General features: G+C 47.9%; 1 protein-coding gene across 1 annotated transcript in view; it reads right to left on the minus strand.

Moving 5' to 3' along the window:
- Nucleotides 1-22,934, minus strand: part of LOC308126560 (intraflagellar transport protein 172 homolog) — a gene marked incomplete at both ends in the record, with an annotated part of 24,697 nt that extends 1,763 nt beyond the window's left edge. The window contains 42 exons of the mRNA XM_080491061.1: nt 113-232; nt 475-585; nt 683-799; nt 920-1,006; nt 1,240-1,303; nt 3,125-3,234; nt 3,374-3,472; nt 4,309-4,438; nt 4,746-4,855; nt 4,931-5,111; nt 5,207-5,271; nt 5,434-5,533; nt 5,711-5,853; nt 7,291-7,407; nt 7,613-7,748; nt 7,838-7,935; nt 8,182-8,271; nt 8,423-8,567; nt 8,659-8,779; nt 8,861-8,939; nt 9,015-9,263; nt 9,511-9,588; nt 9,831-9,923; nt 10,225-10,309; nt 10,420-10,527; nt 10,667-10,803; nt 10,898-11,065; nt 11,167-11,279; nt 11,373-11,458; nt 12,517-12,620; nt 12,981-13,034; nt 13,159-13,320; nt 14,237-14,332; nt 14,605-14,728; nt 14,929-15,143; nt 15,230-15,317; nt 15,486-15,565; nt 15,665-15,730; nt 15,800-15,839; nt 16,248-16,360; nt 16,952-17,095; nt 22,896-22,934. Of these exons, the coding sequence (XP_080347187.1) occupies nt 113-232; nt 475-585; nt 683-799; nt 920-1,006; nt 1,240-1,303; nt 3,125-3,234; nt 3,374-3,472; nt 4,309-4,438; nt 4,746-4,855; nt 4,931-5,111; nt 5,207-5,271; nt 5,434-5,533; nt 5,711-5,853; nt 7,291-7,407; nt 7,613-7,748; nt 7,838-7,935; nt 8,182-8,271; nt 8,423-8,567; nt 8,659-8,779; nt 8,861-8,939; nt 9,015-9,263; nt 9,511-9,588; nt 9,831-9,923; nt 10,225-10,309; nt 10,420-10,527; nt 10,667-10,803; nt 10,898-11,065; nt 11,167-11,279; nt 11,373-11,458; nt 12,517-12,620; nt 12,981-13,034; nt 13,159-13,320; nt 14,237-14,332; nt 14,605-14,728; nt 14,929-15,143; nt 15,230-15,317; nt 15,486-15,565; nt 15,665-15,730; nt 15,800-15,839; nt 16,248-16,360; nt 16,952-17,095; nt 22,896-22,934 (4,665 nt within the window). The remainder of the gene's footprint in view (nt 1-112; nt 233-474; nt 586-682; nt 800-919; nt 1,007-1,239; nt 1,304-3,124; nt 3,235-3,373; nt 3,473-4,308; nt 4,439-4,745; nt 4,856-4,930; nt 5,112-5,206; nt 5,272-5,433; nt 5,534-5,710; nt 5,854-7,290; nt 7,408-7,612; nt 7,749-7,837; nt 7,936-8,181; nt 8,272-8,422; nt 8,568-8,658; nt 8,780-8,860; nt 8,940-9,014; nt 9,264-9,510; nt 9,589-9,830; nt 9,924-10,224; nt 10,310-10,419; nt 10,528-10,666; nt 10,804-10,897; nt 11,066-11,166; nt 11,280-11,372; nt 11,459-12,516; nt 12,621-12,980; nt 13,035-13,158; nt 13,321-14,236; nt 14,333-14,604; nt 14,729-14,928; nt 15,144-15,229; nt 15,318-15,485; nt 15,566-15,664; nt 15,731-15,799; nt 15,840-16,247; nt 16,361-16,951; nt 17,096-22,895) is intronic.
- Between the last annotated feature and the right edge of the window lie 251 nt (nt 22,935-23,185).

Consider the following 23,185-nt stretch of genomic DNA (forward strand, 5'->3'; position numbering starts at 1 on the left):
TGAGACACACCGGGTCAGATCAGATTAGTTACTCTGTGTGTGTGTGTGTGTGTGTGTGTGTGTGTGTGTGTGTGTGTGTGTGTGTGTGTGTGTGTGTGTGTGTGTGTGTTACCAGCTGTTCCACTCCTCTCGCTGCTGATCTGGTGGCGCAGTAATGAGCGATCAGCAGCATCTGTTCAAACTCCTCGTGGGCCGGAGAGTTCACCTGGGCTGACCTGGACAGGTTCTGACACTGGAGAGACACACACACACACACACACACACACACACACACACACACACACACACACACACACACACACACACACACACACACACACACACACACACACACACACACACACACACACACACAATAATAATAAAAACACCAAAATAAAGTAAAATGTAATAAATAACGTGTGTGTGTGTGTGTGTGTGTGTGTGTGTGTGTGTGTGTGTGTGTGTGTGTGTGTGTGTGTGTGTGTGTGTTACCAGTTGCAGCAGGAAGTTGCGCAGCTCAGCCCACGTGTTGTAGTTGTGAGCCCCGTTGCATTCTGGGAGGTTAATGAGATCCAGGAAGAGACGCTTGTAGATGTTAAAGTTCTGAGAGAAACCACAAGTTTAATCTTCATCCTCCTCCTCCTCCTCCTCATTATTCAGACAAACAGACAGGTGTGTGTGTGTGTGTGTGTGTGTGTACCTGTGGAGCGGGCGGAGCTCCGTACTGGGTGTAGAGCTGTAGAGCCTTCACAGGCTCCGCCTCCTTGATCAGGTGTGTCGCGTACAGAGCCACGTACTTATGGAGGATCTTTAAGTTCTGTCATGACACAGGAACCAAGTTACAACCAGAACCAGAACCAGGAGAGGACCACCATCGGTAGCGCCCCCGCTGGTGGGACAGTGGAAAGATGCTCTGAGGAGCTGAAGGGAATCAAACCTGTTTCGACGCCGTCTCCATACATTTGTCCCACTGTCCTCTCTCAACGAACAAGTCCAGAGCGGCCATGACGTCCAGCGCCACCAGCTGTAACACACACACACACACACACACACACACACACACACACACACACACACACACACACCTCAGATAATCCCGATTATAGAGAATCTTCCTCCAACGAACTAACTTCATCCAAAGGTTTCAATTGGTTGAAGTGTGTGTGTGTGTGTGTGTGTGTGTGTGTGTGTGTGTGTGTGTGTGTGTGTGTGTGTGTGTGTGTGTGTGTGTGTGTGTGTGTGTGTGTGTGTACTCACAGACTCCACCCTTCCCTGGCTCTTCAGGTGTTCTTTGTACTTGTGGTCCACGTAGTCCTCGTACCTGAAGACAAAGAGATCCAGCAACGTGTGGAACACCACAGGAGAGGACCCAAAACTGAACCCTGAGGAACACCACCTGTGTGACAAGGGGTGCATCCTAATAGTCCCTCCTATCTCCTAATAGTCCCTCATATCTCCTTTCCTATCCACTTCTCCTTAATACCAGAAATGTTTAAGTGGCGGCCATGATAAGGAGTGTTGGAATTCTCACTAAACTAAGGAACGGAGGCTCAATGCTTCCTTTAGAACCTCCATTAGCCTAGGAACCACTGATGCTTCCTTTAGAACCTCCTTTAGCTTAGGAACCACTGATGCTGCCTTTAGAACCTCCTTTAGCTTAGGAACCACTGATGCTGCCTTTAGAACCTCCTTTAGCCTAGGAACCACTGATGCTGCCTTTAGAACCTCCTTTAGCCTAGGAACCACTGATGCTTCCCTTAGAACCTCCTGTAGCCTAGGAACCACTGATGCTTCCTTTAGAACCTCCTTTAGCCTAGGAACCACTGATGCTTCCTTTAGGACCTCCTTTAGCCTAGGAACCACTGATGCTTCCTTTAGAACCTCCTTTAGCCTAGGAACCACTGATGCTTCCTTTAGAACCTCCTTTAGCCTAGGAACCACTGATGCTTCCTTTAGAACCTCCTTTAGCTTAGGAAACACTGATGCTGCCTTTAGAACCTCCTTTAGCCTAGGAACCACTGATGCGTCCTTTAGAACCTCCTTTACATCCACTTTGCACTAGTTATTTTGTTAACTTTTCTTTGCAGCCACAGAGCTGCAGCTGTAACGTCCGTGTTGGTTCTGAGAGAGAGAACGCCGCCCGGTAAAGTGACATCAGAGTCAACCTTTGGAGCGGTTATTTCCGTAAAATCCCAAATTGTGGTGGCGGAAACCTGAACCGTACCGGACCATACCACTCCATTCCTGCACTTTCTGTGCGGTGGAAACGGGGCTTAACCTTCGCCAACGTCGGATTATTATTATGTCACCTAGTGGAAGTGTCTGTCTGTAGACTGTCAAAACAATGTGATCGCCTTTCCTTACTCCTTTAGGAAGCCTCCTAACACCTTTCCTTAACTCCTTTAGGAAGCCTCCTAACACCTTTCCTTAACTCCTTTAGGAAGCCTCCTAACACCTTTCCTAACTCCTTTAGGAAGCCTCCTAACACCTTTCCTAACTCCTTTAGGAAGCCTCCTAACACCTTTCCTATCTCCTTTAGGAAGCCTCCTAACACCTTTCCTTAACTCCTTTAGGAAGCCTCCTAACACCTTTCCTAACTCCTTCAGGAAGCCTCCTAACACCTTACCTATCTCCTTTAGGAATCCTCCTAACACCTTTCCTTAACTCCTTTAGGAAGCCTCCTAACACCTTTCCTTAACTCCTTTAGGAAGCCTCCTAACACCTTTCACTAACTCCTTTAGGAAGCCTCCTAACACCTTTCCTATCTCCTTTAGGAAGCCTCCTAACACCTTTCCTTAACTCCTTTAGGAAGCCTCCTAACACCTTTCCTAACTCCTTCAGGAAGCCTCCTAACACCTTACCTATCTCCTTTAGGAATCCTCCTAACACCTTTCCTAACTCCTTTAGGAAGCCTCCTAACACCTTTCACTAACTCCTTTAGGAAGCCTCCGAACACCTTTCCTAACTCCTTTAGGAAGTATCCTGACACCTTTCCTTAACCCCGTAACACCATCCACAGAGTTAAGGAAAAGTGGATGGGAAAGGAAATAGGAGGGACCATTAGGAAGCACCCATTGTCCCCAAGGTCGACACAGAAAGTCTGATCTCTGTGTGTGTGTGTGTGTGTGTGTGTGTGTTTAACCTGGGCTCCAGTTGCTTGGCGACAATCTTGGCCTTGTTCCACTCCTCTCCCTCGATGAAGACGTCAATGGCCTCCTTGATCAAATCCAGGTTCAAGTAGAGCTCGGCAGCCTTCAGACAGGAAGCAGGGCAGAGTCACGCAGATACACGACGTGTGTGTGTGTGTGTGTGTGTGTGTGTGTGTGTGTGTGTGTGTGTGTGTGTGTGTGTGTGTGTGTGTGTGTGTGTGTGTGTGTGTGTTTCCACTCACAGCGTTGAAGTTCCTGAGTTGTGTGAGTCGAGGTCCGACCACATGGATCACCTCCACCGCTCGCTCTGCACTCAGGAACTTGATGGCCAGCTCACCAGCCTACACACACACACACACACACACACACACACACACACACACACACACACACACACACACACACACACACACACACACACACACACACACACACACACACACACACACACACACACACACACACACACAGAGGGGAAGAAGACTGCGTGAACACTGCACCTCATCAAAGGCAGATGAACACACTCGTAGTTTTCTTTCCACAAAGGAAGTCAGGGCTTCGTTTCCATGGTAACGACAATAATAATAATAATAATCATCATCATCATAATAATAATAATAATAATGATCATAACAACAATAAGAATAAGAATAAGAACAGGAATAACACATTTTTGTATTTACACGACAATGGAGCTCGGAGAAACTGAAGACACAACTTTTTGGAAACGAGGTGAAAAGGCAACTTTTTGAAACGCTGCTCCTGGTCCTGATATAACTAGTAGTTCTGCACATGCTCAGTAGAGCCAATCAGAACGTTTCCTCCATGGTGTCATGACTCCCCGTCCATATTCTCCTGGGACTTGGTACTTTTATTTTGACAGTCACCATAATAACAATCCAACTTGGTAGTTTTATTTTGACAGTCACCATAATAACAATCCAACTTGGTAGTTTTATTTTGACAGTCACCATAATAACAATCCAACTTGGTGGTCTGTCCACTGGAATGTAAACATTGTTTTTGTGTGTGTGTGTGTGTGTGTGTGTGTGTGTGTGCGTTGTGTGTGTGTGTGTGTGTGTGTGTGTGTGTGTGTGTGTGTGTGTGTGTGTGTGTGCTTTCAGTACTAAAACTAACAACAGCGCCAACTAGTGGACCAACATGAAACTATCTTCACCTTCATACAGGACTTCTCCATCACAGCAGGGTGCACGTCGTCCTTCACCTTCAGGTAGCAGTCCACTGCTCGGGAAAACTCAGAGGACTGTTCCCACTGCTGGGCCTGGTGCAGGAGGTCGTCCACACACCTGGACACAGACAGACAGACACACACACAAAGAGAATAAAGAGAAGTTCTCTCCTCAGTCATGTGATTTCCAATAAAACAGCATCGCGGAACATCGTGAAAAATACACAGTATTGCATGACTTCTAGAGACTTCTGGAGACTTCTGGAGACTTCTGGACCTGAGGACTTGTGGACCTGAGGACTTGTGGACCTGAGGACTTGTGGACCTGAGGAATTGTGGACTTCTGAACTTGTGAACCTGAGGACTTGTGGACCTGTGGACTTCTGAACTTGTGGACCTAAGGATCTGAGGACCTGTGGACTCACCTGGTGCCCCTCTTGAACACCTCCTGGTCGTACTCCTCCTGCAGGGCCCAGAGCTTTTTGGGCAGGTATTCCTTGCAGACTCTCATGGCGTCGCTCCACATGTTGGCCTCCTGCGGACAGAACCGAGTTGGCGGTGAAGAATGACGCAGTGGAGGTTCTGCCGGTGGTTCCGGCTCTGGACTCACCTTGTAGAACTTGACGGCCAGCTCGGGCTTCTGGGCTCGGAGCAGGAAGGCCTCGGCCTTCTGGAAGTCCTTCTGCTGGAGGCAGACCTTGGCCTGGCCTAGCAGGACCTCCGGCACGCCGTCCAGGTCGTGGACTTCAGCCACCCGCTGAGCGTTGGCCCAGTCCGAGACGTGCATGTACCTGAACGGTTCCCACAGGGAGATAGCATTAGCATTAGCCATCTTCATCAGCGTCATGATGAAGATGAGCTGCTGGAGGTCTGATGGGTGACTCACATTAAAACTGCTTCTTTGGGTTTCCCTCCTTTGATGAACTCCGACTCTGCTTCTGGAAACTTCCCCTGGAAGAACACAAGGGGGCAGAACTTCATGGTCCACCTGAGTCCACTGTGTGTGTGTGTGTGTGTGTGTGTGTGTGTGTGTGTGTGTGTGTGTGTGTGTGTGTGTGTGTGTGTGTGTGTGTGTGTGTGTGTGTGTGTGTGTGTGTGTGTGTGTGTGTATACCTCATCTTCCAGACACGAGGCGCGTTTCAGGTGGATCTCCGGGATCTTCTCTTTACACGACAGCCGAGCCAAGTCGAAGGCGAAGTCAAAGTCAAAGCGTCTGAAGAGGAGACGTACGACTTTAGGACATCGTAACCTCATGAGGAGGAGACGTACGACTTTAGGACATCGTAACCTCATGAGGAGGAGACGTACAACTTTAGGACATCGTAACCTCATGAGGAGGAGACGTACAACTCTGCGACACACACACACACACGCACACACACACACTCACGGGTTATTGGACGCCGTTTTGATTGCGAACTCCAGCAGACCAAACTTGTTCAGCAGCTTGACGGCGGCTTCTCCTCCCAGACTGCGAGCCCACATGTAGACGACCTGCCGCTGGGAGCCGTCGCTGCCATGAGCCTTAGCCACCTGACACACACACACACACACACAGGGAGCAGGGATTTAGCGAGTAGTTAGCAATAGCCTTGTCGCGTTTGTGTTTGTTCCATCCCACCGGAAACTTCAACGATTCTAACGCCAACACTAACCAAACATGTAGCCACCAGCTAATGCTACACAAAAACCTACGAGCTAATGCTAAACCTGTAACCACCAGCTAAAGCCAAACATGTAGCCACCAGCTAATGCTACACAAGTAGCCACCAGCTAATGCTAATCATGTAGCCACCAGCTAATGCTAAACATGTAGCCACCTAACTTTAAGCAAAGGATTAGCGTGAGTACCCTGTAGGGTCAGGCCAACTTGGCCTTTGTACCCTGTAGTGTTGGGGCAAGTTAGCCTACGTACCCTGTAGGGTCGAGCAGGTTAGCATGTGTACGCTGTTGGGTCGGGGCAGGTTAGTGTACGTACGCTGTAGGGTCAGGGCAGGTTAGCATACGTACGCTGTAGGGTCGGGGCAGGTTAGCGTACGTACGCTGTAGGGTCGAGGCAGGTTAGCGTACATACCCTGTAGGGTCAGGGTAGGTTAGCGTACGTACCCTGTTGGGTCAGGGCAGGATAACGTACGTACGCTGTAGGGTCGGGGCTGGTTAGCGTACATACCCTGTAGGGTCAGGGCATGTTAACGTACGTACGCTGTAGGGTCGGGGAAGGTTAGTGTACGTACGCTGTAGGGTCGGGGCTGGTTAGCGTATGTACGCTGTAGGGTCAGGGCTGGTTAGTGTACGTACCCTGTGGGGTCAGGGCAGGTTAACGTACGTACGCTGTAGGGTCGGGGCAGGTTAGCGTACGTACCCTGTAGGGTCAGGGCATGTTAATGTACGTACGCTGTAGGGTCGGGGCTGGTTAGTGTACGTACGCTGTAGGGTCGGGACAGGTTAGCGTACGTACCCTGTGGGGTCAGGGCAGGTTAACGTACGTACGCTGTGGGGTCGGGGCTGGTTAGTGTACGTACGCTGTAGGGTCGGGGCTGGTTAGCGTACATACCCTGTAGGGTCAGGGCATGTTAACGTACGTACGCTGTAGGGTCGGGGAAGGTTAGTGTACGTACGCTGTAGGGTCGGGGCTGGTTAGCGTATGTACGCTGTAGGGTCAGGGCTGGTTAGTGTACGTACCCTGTGGGGTCAGGGCAGGTTAACGTACGTACGCTGTAGGGTCGGGGCAGGTTAGCGTACGTACCCTGTAGGGTCAGGGCATGTTAATGTACGTACGCTGTAGGGTCGGGGCTGGTTAGTGTACGTACGCTGTAGGGTCGGGACAGGTTAGCGTATGTACGCTGTAGGGTCGGGACAGGTTAGCGTACGTACGCTGTAGGGTCGGGGCAGGTTAGCGTACGTACGCTGTAGGGTCGGGGCTGGTTAGTGTACGTACGCTGTAGGGTCGGGGCAGGTTAGTGTACGTACCCTGTGGGCGTCCTCCCACATGCCATTAGCTCGGTACATGTTGATCGCAGCTTTCCACTCGTCGACTTCCAGGAAGTGATACTCGGCCAATGAGAACCTGGACTCAGCCACCAGCTCCTGTAGGAAAACAAAACGCACCGTCAGGTTTAGCAAAGTGCTAACACAGGTTAGTGGTGTGAGTGGGTGGAGCAGTGTGAGTGGGCGGAGAAGTGTGAGGGTACGTGGAGCAGTGTGAGTGGGCGGAGGAGTGTGTGGGTAGGTGGAGCAGTGTGAGTGGGTGTAGCAGTGTGAGGGTAGGTGGAGCAGTGTGAGTGGGCAGGACCATAGCCAGGTGGAGGTGTGTCTCCTTCAGTCGTTCCGGGTGGTGTTGGGCCACCAGGCGGATGACGTCATCGAACATCCGGAGCTCCTCGTACATCCCGATGGACAAATGTGACTGCTGCACCATGGAGAACAACCTGCAGGAGGAGCAGAAAGGAGGAGCAGTGAGAGGAGGAGGAGGAGTTGGAGGACGATGAAAAGAATGAGGAGGAGGATGAAGATTTACCTCTCAGCCTCCCTGAACTTTCCGTCTCGCTGCAGCTCCTGAGCTCTGCTGATGTAGAGATCTACAACTTCTTGTTCAGTCATACAGCGGACAGCCAGCTGACACACACACACACACACACACACACACACACACACACACACACACACACACACACACACACACACACACACACACACACACACACACACACACACACACACACACACACACACACACACACACACACACACACACACACACAAAGTCATCACACTTAAATTCAGATTCATAAACAATAAATCTTTGTGTTAAGTCCTTGTCTGTGTGTGTGTGCGTGTGTGCGTGCGTGTGTGTGTGTGTACCTTGTGAGCTTCCTCCCAGTGTCCTGCTGTTGTCAACATGTCCATCGCTTCTTTGATATGACCTACTCTGACAAACAGCTGCTCCGCCAACTGAACAAAACACACACACACACACGCACACACACACACACACACTTTGGTCGGTGTCTTCAGGTGGAATTTCTATGTGATGTGACTTGTAGTGGAGGTTCAAACCCCCACCACCACTCACACACACACACACACACAAACACACACTTACCTGGTACTCCTGCGTGGCGGCGTAGTGATGAGCGATCTTCAGGTAGTATTTGGCGGCTGCCGGGTCGTCTTGCACCTCCAGGATGTGCGTGGCCTTCTTCCACTGGTGAGCCAAGATGGCCGCCTCGATGGCCTTCAGAGAGCATCTGGTGCGGGGGGGGGGGGGGGGGGGGGGTTAGTTTCACGGGTAGAGTTTACACCCTCCCCACCCTCACCTCAGCCTGACCTAAGCCTCACCCGGCCTCGATGAAGTGGTTGATCGCGGCGTCCGTCTGCTTCTGCTGCACCAGGTGGTCACCCCACTGCTCCTCCAGCTGCACCACCTGCGAGGGGAAGGAGGAGCGGGCCAGCTCCACCGCTGGGGAGAGGGGGAGCGGGTGAGGACGGGTAAAGTACTCGAGTACAGACAGTGAGTGAAACTGTGTGGAAGCTCCCTCACCTTTCTGGAACGCTCCGCCTCGACAGAAAAACTCCAGAGCTCGACGACGGTCCCCGAACGCCTCGTACAGATCTCCAGTCTGAAACACACACGTTACACACAACACACACAAACACACACACACACACACACACACACACTGCTGGGTCCTCACCCTCTCGTGGAGCCCCGCCCTAATGAGCGCGGCGGCGATACGTCTCACCGTGCCGTCGTCCCCGACGACCTGCGGCCTGTTGATGGCGAGCCGCGCCGCCTTGGTCGGGAGTCCGGCCTGCAGGTAGAGGGCGAGCGCGGCCGCGGCGTCGCCCTGACTCTCCTTCAGTTCGCCCGCCTTCTCGTCCTGACCCGTGCGAATGAGCCAGTCGTAGTACGACTCCCGCAGGGCGTCCAGCTCCGGGTGGCCCTGAGACAAAGACAACCGTTAGCTTCTTGCTAACGGTCCCTGAGACAACAGCTGTTAGCTTCATGCTAGCTGTCCCTGAGACGACAGCTGTTAGCTTCATGCTAGCTGTCCCTGAGACGACAGCTGTTAGCTTCATGCTAACGGTCCCTGAGATGACAGCTGTTAGCTTCATGCTAACGGTCCCTGAGACGACAGCTGTTAGCTTCATGCTAACTGTCCTACAGGAAAGAGGTCAGAGGACAGTCACCTTGTCTTCTGCCAAAGCGATGCAGCGGTCCCACATGTGGAGCTCCTGGTACATCTGGATCGCTTCATCCAGAGCGTTCTGCAGAAGGTCAAAGGTCAAAGACACCACAGACTGCTGTTAGCAAGAGATAGCTTAGCTTCCAGGCTAACTTTGTGAAATTCCTGACTCTGTTATCCTGTTAGCTAACTGACTGTTAGCTAACAGGATCTTTTACGTAGCTTCCTGTTACCAATAACTTCCTGCAACAAGCTTTCAGGCTAACATCGCCCTACTGGGTCTGAGCTCCATGCTAAGCTAACGATCTCCGGAAGTGGACCCACCTGCTCCACGTAGAGCATCTCGGCCAGTTTGAAGTTGTGGTCCAGCAAGGCCAGGCGGGCTCGGACCCGGTAGTGTTCTGTCCCGTCTCCTCCCTGCACAAACACATCTACAACTGTGAGGTCGTTCTGATGGCGACTGGGAGAGTCGGCCATGTTTGTAGTCCTGTAGTTCAGGTAGCCTCCAGTTAGCCTTCCCATCACACTGAAATACAGCAATACTGTGCTCGGTAGCTACGTATGCTAAGATAACTCTGTTTGTTTGTTTAACCTAAACTGAGAAAACGTTTTTATCACAGGAAGCATGAATGAAGAAAACTTCTTTTACTTTATTTTCTGGGAGCTAACATCATCATGCATCATGCTAACTCCGTTAGCTAAAGTTACACCAACGCACCATTTCCTGTTCCACTCTGTCTGCGATCTGCTTGGTCTGGTGGAGGAATCGAACCGTGGCCACGTCGCCGAGCGCCTCGAAGCATCTGCAGAACAAGAGAAGAAGAAAAGGAGAAACATGGCGGCGGCTAGCCAGTTAGCATTATTACCCAAACCTTATTAAACCTCTTTCGGCTAGTCAAGGGTCAGAGGTCACCTTTGTGCAATGTGCAGCTGGCGAGCGTCCACAGCTAGCCGGCTCAGCATCTTCCACATGGACTCTGTCTCCGGGGACATTTCCAGCATCTCCAGGAAGGCAACGGCTCTGTGGGGGACAGGAAATGACGTCACCGCAGGAAGGAAGTGAACAGCAGAGACAGAAAGTGACATCACTCCGTGGAACAAAGTGACATCACACTACGGAGGAAATCGATGCTCCCATGTAGCCATGAGCTAATGCTAACCTGTAGTAGTCTCCGTCGTCCACCGCCGTTCCGAACTCGATCAGACCTTCGTCCAGCTGGTACGTCACCGTGTGAAGTCCCTCCGTCACCATGACGACCGTCTTCCCGTCGGCTCGCTGCAGGTCCACGATTTCACCCTGTCAGACCAGGACAGACCAGGTCCTCTTAGCTCCAGTCCTGGTACCAGACTAGACCTGGACTCAGACTGGAGCTGCCCCACCGGGGCCTCACCTTGATGGGGATCATGGTGCTGCTCTCTGGACTGTCGATGCTGTACCAGACGTGGAGGTTCCCTCGGTTCTGGGCCAGAAACACGTCGCTGCCGGGGATCCACTGGACGTAGGAGCAGAAGCTCAGCACCGTGGTGCGGGTGGAAGACTCCACGTCGTACAGATGGAGCTGAGGAGACACCATCGGGTCAAAGGGCAGCTTAGACTGGTTGCAGGCTGCTTCAGGAACTGATTTTAAACTGGTTTGTGGTCTGAACGTGGACGGCTTACCCTTCGCTTCCGGTCCCTGAACAGCAGCTTGCGTCCCGTCTCGTTCAGCTCCAGCCAGTCCACCTTGGAGTCGTGGCTGATGGTTCCCAGGCTGACGCCTCTGGACAGATCCACTGGGGGGTAGCAGAGAGACCAGGTCAGGGCTCAGACACGGGGTCAGAGTCCAGGTCTGGTTTAAAGAGTCCAGGTCTGGTTTCTGTTCTTACCGATAGCGATGGTCTTCGAGTCAATCAGATATGCCAGTTTCTTGTTGTTTTCCACTCCTCGCTGCTTCCTCTCGTTCAGTCGCACGCTGGACACGCAGTAACGACAGGTTAGTACTCGTATCGGTACACGGTATCGGCCAGTAGCTAAAGGTTAGTACTGGTATCGGCCAGCAGCTAAAGGTTAGTACTGATTTCGGTACTTGGTATCTGTTGGTAGCTAAAGGTTAGTACTGGTATCACTATGCTGTATCTACCAGTAGCTAAAGGTTAGTACTGGTATCAGCCAGCAGCTAAAGGCTACTACTGGTCCTGGTACTCGATATCGGGTGGTAACTAAAGGTTAGTACTGGTATCGGTACTCTTTATCGGCCAGTAGCTAATGGTTACTAGCTGGTATCACAATACTGGTATAGCTATGCAGTTTCAGCCGGTAGGTAAAAGTTACAACTGGTATCAGTACTCAGTATTGGCCAGTAGGTAAAGGATAGTACTGGTATCACAATGCGGTATCGGCCAGTAGCTAAAGGTTAATACTGGTATCGGTAATCTTTTTCAGCCAGTAGCTAAAGGCTAGTACTGGTATCAGTACTTGGTATCAGCCAGTAGCTAAAGGTTGGTACTTGTATTGGTACTCATTATCAGCCAGCAGTTAAAGGGTAGTACTGGTATCGCTATGCGGTATCGGCCGATAGCTAAAGGTTATATCTGGTAATGGCCAGCAGCTAAAGGTTAGTACTCATGTTGCTACTTGGTATCGGCCAGCAGCTAGAGGTTAGAACTGGTATCGGTACTCTGGTATTGGTACTCTTTATCGGCCAGTTGGTAAAGGTTAGTACTGGTATCAGTACTCTTTATCGGCCAGTTGCTAAAGGTGAGTACTGGTATCGGTACTCTGGTATTGGTACTCTTTATCGGCCAGTTGGTAAAGGTGAGTACTGGTATCGGTACTCTGGTATTGGTACTCTTTATCGGCCAGTTGGTAAAGGTTAGTACTGGTATCAGTACTCTTTATCGGCCAGTAGCTGAAGGTTAGTACTGGTATCAGTACTCTATATCGGCCAGTAGCTAAAGGTGAGTACTCGTCCATTACAGAAGCAGGCTTGGTGCAGCGCTCGCTTGGACGACTCAGTGGAATCTGACGTACCTGAGTAGGTGCGGGTTCATGAACTCGGTCCGGACTGAGGCCAGGATCTCGTTGTTGCCGTACTCCAGCAGGCTGAGCTCGCCCGCGTTGAAAATCATACACACCTGAAAACACCACACCTGCGTTTAGTTCCCGTCCTCCAGATAACCTCAACATTCTCACACCCCTGCCTACTTTTAGGCTCCATTTAATAGTTTTTAAAGAGTAGACAGACCACCAAGTTGGATTGTTATTACGGTGACTGTCAAAGTAAAACTCCCAAGTTGGATTGTTATTACGGTGACTGTCAAAATAAAACTCCCAAGTTGGATTGTTATTACAGTGACTAATGAGGTTTGTTCTTTTTTCGTGCTCCACAACTTTAGAAAAGCGGTGGGGGGGCTGTTGTGTTGGGACATTTACGGTAATCCTTTTAATGTTCAATTCAATCCTCTGGAACCTTTCAGAACTTTTCTCCAACTCACCGTTTCGTTGTCGAAGAAGAACTTCTCGTTTCCACCGGAGCCGGGCCACGCCACCTGAGGGAGGAGAGCCGGGTCAGGAAGGGACGCCGCCATCGCACCACGACCACAAACCATCTTTCTCTGGGGGGTTTTCACGCTCTGTGTGTGTGTGTGTGTGTGTGTGTGTGTGTGTGTGTACCTCGCTCAGTGTGTTGTTCAGCATGTCTCCCAGCAGCAGCGTGTTGGACGTGTGAGCCACCAGGTAGCGCTCTTTCCCCATGACCTTCACCTCCTCGATCTCGTAGCCGTAGGAGGACTTGAGTACGACCCGAGTCCCCGATGACAGATTCCTGATGATCACCTGCAACCGGAACACTTTTTTTGCCTTTTCCTTTTCTTATCGGTATCGGTATAACGATACTGATGATGCAGTTCAAGATAGCTAACAAAATAAAACATGGATCTGGTGTCTGGAAGCTAAAGACTAATTCATCCTCCATAGGAAGAAGAAGGAGGTAGAGCAGTTCGGGCCCTGCCGTACAGAGCGACATCACTTCCTTCATCCAGCTGATTCTGGCTGAACAATTAGTTTCATCTGTTCCAGCCGTCCTGCTGAACTGTGTAGGAGCTGCTCTGCTGAACCTGCTGCTCTGTCGTGTGCTGCTCATGTATTCCAGCTCTCTGATGACTATCAGTCATATTTTAATCATCTTTAGCTTGTAACGTCGCTACTGTATGAGCGCCGCAGCTCGTTTAAATATCGGAGTGCAGGCTTACGTGATGCACCTGAACGCATCACTCAGCTCCTGTAGTTAAAACCAGACCAACATGGCGCTCGGACAGAACTCTCTTTTATTACTGGAACAGTTCAGAGGAATGGATTTCTGAAAGCGCTGGAGGACAGAAATAAACTGCAGTTGAAAAGTTAAAACTCCGCTTCACAGACGTGTGGCTACTTGAGGGGGCGTGGCCTGTTGTGAGGGGGCGTGGCAAATAAAATAATTTCTTAATTACTTTAAAATAAAATTAATTACGCATTAAACAAATTAAATTAATTAAATTTAACGAAATAAAAACTTTAAAAATAAAATCTCGGTCCTTGGTATCAGAAAGCTAACATGCTAACTAGCAACGCTATGAAGGCTAGTTGTTAACTGTCAGCGAGCACGCTCTTTAGCTTGTTTGCTAAAACCGTTGTGTTTGTGTGTGTGTGTGTGTGTGTGTGTGTGTGTGTGTGTGTGTGTGTGTGTGTGTGTGTGTGTGTGTGCGTTCAGTACCTGACTCAGGTCGACATATGTCATCTCAAACTTGTTCTTGTAGATGTTTCTCCGTAGGCAACAATCGAACAACTCCACGCCCCCACAGTTAGTGCCCTGAACACACACACACACACACACACACACACACACACACACACACACACACACACACACACACACACACACACACACACACACACACACACACACACACACACACACACACGTAGTGTGTGAGGGTCTGTGAAACTCGTATCTGTGGGAAAGTATGTTTTTTTGTGTGTGTGTGTGTGTGTGTGTGTGTGTGTGTGTGTGTGTGTGTGTGTGTGTGTGTGTGTGTGTGTGTGTGTGTGTGTGTGTGTGTGTGTGTGTGTGTGTGTCTTCACCACACAGAGTCTTGATCCGTCCTTCTTCCATTCCAAACATGTTACAAAATAAAGGTTTTCAATCTCCTTTGGTTTGTCTTGGTCCCACAGTCCTCGTCTGGGATTCCAGTTTAACACTCTCAACCTGCACACACACACACACACACACACACACACACACACACACACACACACACACACACACACACACACACACACACACACACACACACACACACACACACACACACACACACACACACACACACACACACACACACACACACACACAAAGTGAGTACCAGTTGCACCCATTACCCCGTTGCCCCCCGTGGTTGCACCTACCGGTTGAAGCTTCCCAGCACCACCGACTGTCCGCTGGGCCCGGTGGCGGCGGCGCTGAAGCCCCTCTGGTGAGGGTCCAGACCGTAGTCGAAGGTCTGCAGCACGCTGCCGTCCCGGCTGTACGCCACCACCTTCTTGTCGCAGCCGGCCGCCAGCACGCCGTTCGCCGCCCAGGCCAGGGTGCAGGGAGGACACGGGTGGACCGCCAGCTCGCCCTGTGGCCGGGACACATAAACACCGTGACACACGCCGTGATACACAACCCAACAGCTCCGGTCCAGATGTGAAGACCGCCACCTACCTGAGAGTCTCCGGAACCTTCATCGTCGAAGAAGTAACGCACAATGGATCCGTTGCCGTGGCCGGATAGAACGCCCTTACCGGAAACACTGAGAAACAACGCACAGGTTACCCACGGCAACCAGCAGAAACAGGCACGATGGACAGGTTACTGTCGGCAACCGGTGTCAGCAAGCTGAGATAGCAAAGTGCTATCCTGTTATACCGGGATATAGTTTAGGTGTAAGAAGAGACGTGTGATGAGGAGTCGGACTCACTTGGATGTTAGCGCCACGACGCAGGACTCGGTGGCGTAGAGGGTTGAGGACTTGTTGGTCCGAGTGTTCGCCACTCGAACCTGGAAACAGTTTCAAAAACAAGCGTACCGTGAACTGGGCGCCAAGAAAAGCTGGAAAAACATTGAGTAAACTTCCTCCTCCCGTCGGTTCGGACTCACCTTCCCGTTCACCAATCCCAACACGATGGTGTCGTCGGCCGGCCACAGCAGGCGAGTCACGGCGCTCTGAAACAATCACATTACTCAAACAAACTAGTTACTTTACTTACTTTAGTTACTCATGGCTTTACTCACCGTCTGAACAAATTTGTTGCAGATGGTTTTCTTGTCGCCCCTGAAGTGAGAGAGAGAGAGTGATCAGAGAGAGTGTGTTTAGAGAGAGTAAGAGAGAGTGTGTTTAGAGAGAGAAAGAGAGCGAGTGTTTAGTGTTTGGAGAAAGAGAGAGAGAGTGTGTTCAGAGAGTGAGAGTGTGTTTTGAGAGTGATCAGGGTGAGAGTGTTTAGAGAGAGTAAGAGAGTGTGTTTAGTGTTTGGCGAAAGAGAGAGAGTGTGTTTCGACAGTGTTCAGAGAGAAAGAGAGTGTTCAGAGAGTGAGAGTGTGTTTTGAGAGTGATCAGAGAGAGTGTTCAGAGAGAGTGAGAGTGTGTTTTGAGAGTGATCAGAGAGAGTGTTCAGAGAGAGTGAGAGTGTGTTTTGAGAGTGATCAGGGTGAGAGTGTTTAGAGTGATAAAGTGTTCCGTTACCATTCCTCTCCGATCCGGTAAACGTAGACGATGTTGTCCGATTGGCCGACTGCGATCTTGGTGGAGTCCGGAGAGAAGACCATGTCGCTAACCACGTAGCTCTCCTTCCCGTACTGACATCACAATATTAGCATTAGCATTAGCATCGTGAGACCATGGCTTCTCAGAGCTCAGCTTGAAGTACATTCACCATTAGCTTAGCTTAGCGTAGCTTTTCATTCACTTATCCTAGCTTAGCTTGTTGTTGTCTTTAGCTTACATTAGCTTAGCTTAGCATAGCCTTATTTATTGTAAGTTACAGTTACCCAGATATTTGGGTACTAAGTTACATGGGTACTTGGTTACCTGGATATTTAGGAACTCAGTTACTGTGGTATTCACTTACTTTGGAACTATGCTATTTGGATACTTGGTTACCCAGATATTTGACTACTCAGTTACTTGGCTATTAAGGTACTTGGGTACTTGGTTACCCAGATATTTGACTACTCAGTTACTTGGCTATTAAGGTACTTGGGTACTTGGTTACCCAGATATTTGAGTAACCAGTAACTTGGATACAAAGTTACTTGGGTACATGGGTACCAAGATATTTGCGTACTCGAGTTCTTTGGTCCTGATTTACGTGGGTACATGGTTGTTTGAGTATTTAGGTACTCAGGTACTGGTTACTCAGTTACTGTGGTACTCAGGTACTCTCTGACCTTGGGGTCCTGGGGTTTGGTGGAGAACTTGTCGCGGCGTTTTCCGTGCTCGTCGTACAGCAGAACCACTCTCTCCGCGGTGCACACGGCCAGCTTGGTGTTGTTCGGGGCCCAGGCCAGGCATGTCACTCTGGAGGCTCGGTCCTGTGGAGAACCAGCACACACTCCCACCACTCAGAGAACATCGAGAACATTGAGAACCTCGAGAACATGGAGAACCTCGAGAACATCGAGAACATGAGTTACATGAGGAGGACCTGGGGATGGCTGGGCCTTAGATACGCTCCCTTTCTCCGCCTACAATTCTTATGGATTAAACTACGATATAAACCCTCCACAAAAGCTCAATTAATGCCTTAGGTATTCCTACACAGTACTCACACGATGAATCAAGAACAATGTATGTCCAAACTCGCTTGAAGACTTCAGCTACCATGGAGGCTCGCCCCACTAGCAGTGAATCTAACCGCAGCAGTAACATGGAAGTCCTCGCAGAAATCGCCAAAATTAGAACTGAACGATTTTGGAACATAATCTAATTGCGATTTTTTTCCTCAATATTGCGATTTAACATGCGGTTATTTTTTCAAGATCCTCTTCTCATGTATTTTCCAACAAACACAATCAATAAATCAATCTCTATTATAATAAACAATATCAGATTTATTAGGGACGTCCCGACCGAACTTTTTGGCCCCCGATACCGATCCGATTTTTCAGAATTGAGTATCGGCCGATACCAATACTTTCCCGATCCGATACTCACATTGCTATTGCAAATATACTCAATAGTGTATTTTTGGAGCAATTAAGACGTCTGAAGCTAAAAGCACTATTGGCAGAAGCTTTGTTTACCTAGAAATTATTGTAAAACTCACTTATTGAATCAAAATACTTCTCAGAACGACTTAAGAACTTATTTAAACTTTATTCAGTCAGAACAACAAAACCCAGTTACACTCTGCAGTCTGGTTTCTCTTATTTATGTTAACTTAAACTACTTCACCTGCATTTTGTGGCAAATAAAAAAAATAAAAAATAAACCCAGTGAATCATTGACTAACATATAAAGTATTAAAAACTACAACATATACAGTATTCAGTAAAACCAATCAGAAGAACCCAGTTCTACTTCAAAGAGTCTTTGACTGGTTGGGTTGAAAATAAGTCCTACAAAAGTGCAAATACAATAATAAAAATAAATAAATAAATCTTAAACATAAATACTCTCAGGCTCCAATGTAACTTCTTTGTGTATTAAATTCCAGTTTACCTTAAAGCAGTATGAGAGGTTTGACCTGAATGTCACTAAACATTTACATTTCAATGTGAATTATAAACACTTCATTCCATTTCAAAGTGGTAAAATCTGTTTGACTAAAGTACTCTGAACATAGTACTCTCAAGAACTTATTCAGAATATCCCAGTCTCCCTTCAAACTAGAGGAACCTTCTGGGTTCTTGTTTCACCATATCCGTCCACACCTCACTATGAACACGGCTCAACACGAGGCTTCAGGACATGTAGTACACATGCCAGGCCTTTAGGGGCGCTGTGACTCACCAAACACAATAAAAAAACAGAAGAAGACAGACCACATAGAAATTTAGAAGTAGACTTCTGCACATAAACACATAAACCACTAATATCACTCTAGTTTTATGGGTCTATGGCCCCGCTCCGCCTGCTTCTAGCTTCTGCAGCTCCACCCGAGCTTCTAGTCCCTGATTGTTCTGGTTATTAGGGGACGTAGTGGTTATTAGGGGACGTTGTGGTTATTAGGTGATGTAGCGGACCGCGGTGGGGGGAGGAGGGGGGCCATTACGTCATCCTTTTTCCATGGATGATGGTCTTTGCTGAGCGTACTCCACCGCATGTTTACTTTTTAGATGTCTTATCAGATTAGTTGTGTTAAACGAAGCTCTGGTGCTCCACCTCTCAGGACTGTGGTGAAGCTCTGGTGCTCCACCTCTCAGGACTGTGGTGAAGCTCTGGTGCTCCACCTCTCAGGACTGGTTTGGTTATCCACCTTAAACTCCCTCCAGACTGCTGGTTGATCCTCTCAGTGGCTTCAGGCTGCTCAACTCAGTTTACTGCAGGTCGCACACGGGGCTGCTTTACGGCAGCTGATGGGAAAAAGGTCTTTTGTTTGTTGTTTTTTTTAGATCGGCGGGCTGATCGGCTGGATTTGCCGATTCCCGATCACTCACAAATCACCAATATCGGCCCCGATCCGATATCTACCAATCTGATCGGGACATCCCTAATATTTATTCTACATAAATTGTTCTTTCTTATAGGCGAGGCTTATGTTAAGATAAAGTCAAATGAAGCATGTATTAACATGAAAGACAGTTAAAAGACATTAATATGTGAGGCTATAATGAGAGACAACGTCATGAACAAGGGTAAAAGGAGGCGAAGCTATACACTCTTTGGAGGTAATGAGTAGCAGACATATCAATATAGTGACATGGAATATTAATGGCTGTAGCACTCCGATAAAACGCAAAAAAAACTAACTTATCTTTCAAGTAAAAACACAGACATTGCATATATAGAAGAAACACATTTTAGAAACCAAGATGAAGCATTAAAAATGAAAAGTGATCCGGTCGGTCATGTCTTTCATTATTCAGTATGAAGCAAGAGCTGTGGGGTTTTTATCCTTGTCAACATAAAACTACTTTTTCTGTATTGAATCAATTTAAAGTTTCTCATGGACGGATCCTCGTGGTGGAAGCATTCATTAATGCAGTTAAAGTAGTACTTTGCAATAGATACGCACCAAACGAGGAAAACTCATCCTTTTTTAATGAGGTCAACAATAAATTGGGGAGAAAGATGGTCAAATTATTATGGGTGGAGATTTCAATCAAACTTCAGACGATCTTTTGGACGGCAGTAAATTCAGAATAGACACTTCCCCCAGAGAGAGAGCAGCGATAACCTCGTTAAAGGAGGAGCTGGGTTTCACACATATTCTGAGACTTATACATCCCAAAGAAGGATAATATACGTTATATTCTCACTCTCATAGTTCCTATTCACGAAGCGTTTACTTTTTGGTTGCTGGCTCACTTGTTGACGTGGTAGTTGACTGTAATATAGGAGTTCTAGCAACAACTGACCATGCACTGGTTGGATTACAGATAAATCTACACTCTGCTAAAGGTAATGGTGGAAGGTGGAGACTAAATACAAGTTTACTGCACGATGAACATCTAGAGGATGAACAGAAAGATGAGCTGCTGTCTGGGAGCCACTCAAAGCGTTCGTCAGGGGGAAATGGAGAACTCACAGTTCGTGGAAGAAAAAGGAAAATAAGGAAAAAGTACAAATATTGCAAAAAGAAATACTTCAATTGGAGAAATAACTAATTCAACAATACAATGAAGATGATTTCAGGAAAATTAGTAAACTAAAATTTGAGCTACATGAAATATATATAAAAAGGCTGTGAATTCTCTATTTAGGCTCAAAACTATTTTTTATGAAACTGGAGAAAAAACTGGACGATTATTAGCGAGACGATTAGAACGCCTGGATTCAAACACTATTACAGCAATTAAGAACCACGTAGACTTTTTACATCAACTAAGAAAATGAATGAAGTTTTCAAAGACTTTTATGAAGAAGAGTATACGTCCACAAGTTCAGCCAGTGATGAAGACTTGAGTTCTTTCTTTGGGAAGGTGGAGCGACCACAACTTTCCCCAGAGGAAAGGAGAGTTTGGATTCTCCCATAACGGAAGCTGAAGTTAGAACTGGAATTAAGGGTAAAGCTGGGAAGTCAGCTGGTATAGATGGCTTCCCGGTGGAGTATTAGAAGAAATATGCTGATGTTCTTTGTCCGTTTCTCACAGAGGTTCTCCAGGAAGCATTTCTATATGGCTCACTCCCAGAACGTTGGAACCAGGCCATTATATCACTGACACCAAAAACAGATAAGGATTCAACTGACCCAGCTAATTATAGGCCCAGAAGTCTAATAAATGTTGATTGCAAGATATTATCCATGACATGAGCACTAAGATTGGACCAGCTTTTACTTAGAATGATCCATAAAGACCAGGTAGGATTTATAAAACATAGATCTTCAGCCGATAACATGAGGAGATTCTTACATTTAATTTGGATGAACAGAACTAACCCTCACCCTGTCTCAGCTGTGTCACCCGATGCTCATCAAGCATTTGATAGGGTAGAATGGGCCTTTTTATATGCAACTCTTTCAAAATGTGACTTTGGTGATACAAGCCTTATATTGGAACCCTAACGCTGCATTCTTTACCAACGGGATGATGTTTCACAGTAATACAACCAGGTCAACCAGACAGGGGTGCAGTTTAAGCCCATTATTCTTCACAATTAGTTTGGAACCACTGGCCACATTGAGGAGAGCAGAGTCAGAAACGACAGGGCTCATTGGAGGTGGCAGAGAATAAAAAGGATTTCTTTATGCAGACGATGTTTTAGTCCTGAGTCGGGATCCGGCCAGCTCGGTGCCAGCTCTACTAAAAACTATTGAAGAATATTCTAAAGCATCTGGTTAGTGCATCACTTGGCACAAATCAGAAGCCGTGCCAGTGTCCAACACTTGCTCACATGATCAGCTATCTACTTTTAATTTCAAATGCCTACAAAGGGGATGAAATATTTAGGTATAGAATTAGATCCAGACGTAAGTAAAATTATGACCACTAACATAAAAAGGGTATAAAATAAAATAAAAGCTAAATTGGATAATTGGAGTAAATTACATGGAACATTATGGGGTAAAGTAAATACAATAAAAATGGTTGTGGCACCACAAATAAATAATCTAACTGGGACGATCTCCACGTCCATTCCAGAACAATTATTAGTGAGATATGATAGAATGATGGAACAATTTCTTTGGGACGGGAAAAACCTCAAATTCGTTTGGACAAATTATGTGAGCCCAAAAAAAGGAGGGGTCTATCATTGGCAAACATAAAATATTACAGCGCTGCATCTGAGATGTCCAAGCTTACAGGACACTGGGATGAAGCTGGTGCTGAGCTGGACTGGGTCCTGAGGGAGCAGCAGCTCACCTCCACCTTTAAACCCATTGAGCTTCTTTCATGAACGCTTAGAAATGGAGGAAATAAAATGAACCATCCTATTCTAGAGCGTTCAAAAAAAGTTTGGCAGGAGGTACATAAGAGATGTAAAATTTCTCAATATACTCAAATATATGCATCCATATGGCATAACGCAAAAATAAAGCTCGACAGACACCCTGTCTACTGGGCTCAGTGGCTTAGAAAAGACATCAGGATGATTTATTGGAAAATGGCAGTTTTCTTTCATATATCAGACTCAAGAAATAATTTCAATTACAGGGCAAAGGCCACTTCTGGAAATACTTGTATGTATGAGCAAATTGTATGAGCAAATGGTTGAATTGTGAACTTCCCAGGTCACCAGAACCGTGGTACCACAGTTAAACAAACACATTTTTGGAATATTAAAAAGTGGCCTGAGGACATGAGCACCATTCTGAGGTGTTGGAAGGAGCCTCAACCCACACTGAGTATGTGGAAAACACAAATGATGGAGACAGTGGCGTGTGGGAAGATGTTGGGGAGATTAAACTGTGAAAATACTATTATGGCAGAACAATGGGTTTGTTTTAGTCAGCAGATGTGTTGATTCTCCTGACACGAGGTGTCACACGAGGTGTCACACGAGGTGTCACAGGAGGTGTCACACGAGGTGTCACACGAGGTGTCACACGAGGTGTCACACGAGGTGTCACACGAGGTGTCACAGGAGGTGTCACACGAGGTGTCACACGAGGTGTCACACCAGGTGTCACAATGAGCACAGAAAGTGGTCTTACTGCGTGATTATAGATTTTAACCACTTGTGTTTTAGGCACTAACTTGACGCCATAGAGCAGTGGCGGACTCTTACCTGAGGGGTCAGGAGAGTCTTCAGGTATTTAATGGGCATCTTCCAGTCCGGTTCTATTTCTCGACGTCCCGTCTCCTTGGGAACAATGAAAAACTTCAGGTCTGCATTCTTAATGACATTTATCGAACATCCACAAACATAACAACTCTTTGGCAAACTGATAAAAGCCAATCCATGCTCTCCGCAAGGCGCGGGTTCCAGTGACATCAAAATCGTCACCGCCCCCGAAGTGGAAGGGTTAAACGGGTGCTAAGCTGGCCCCACGCCAGAGCGTGGCCAGAGCGTGACCA

Source organism: Lipophrys pholis (genome assembly GCF_963383615.2).
Source record: "Lipophrys pholis genome assembly, chromosome: 21".
Taxonomy (NCBI): Eukaryota; Metazoa; Chordata; class Actinopteri; order Blenniiformes; family Blenniidae; genus Lipophrys; species Lipophrys pholis.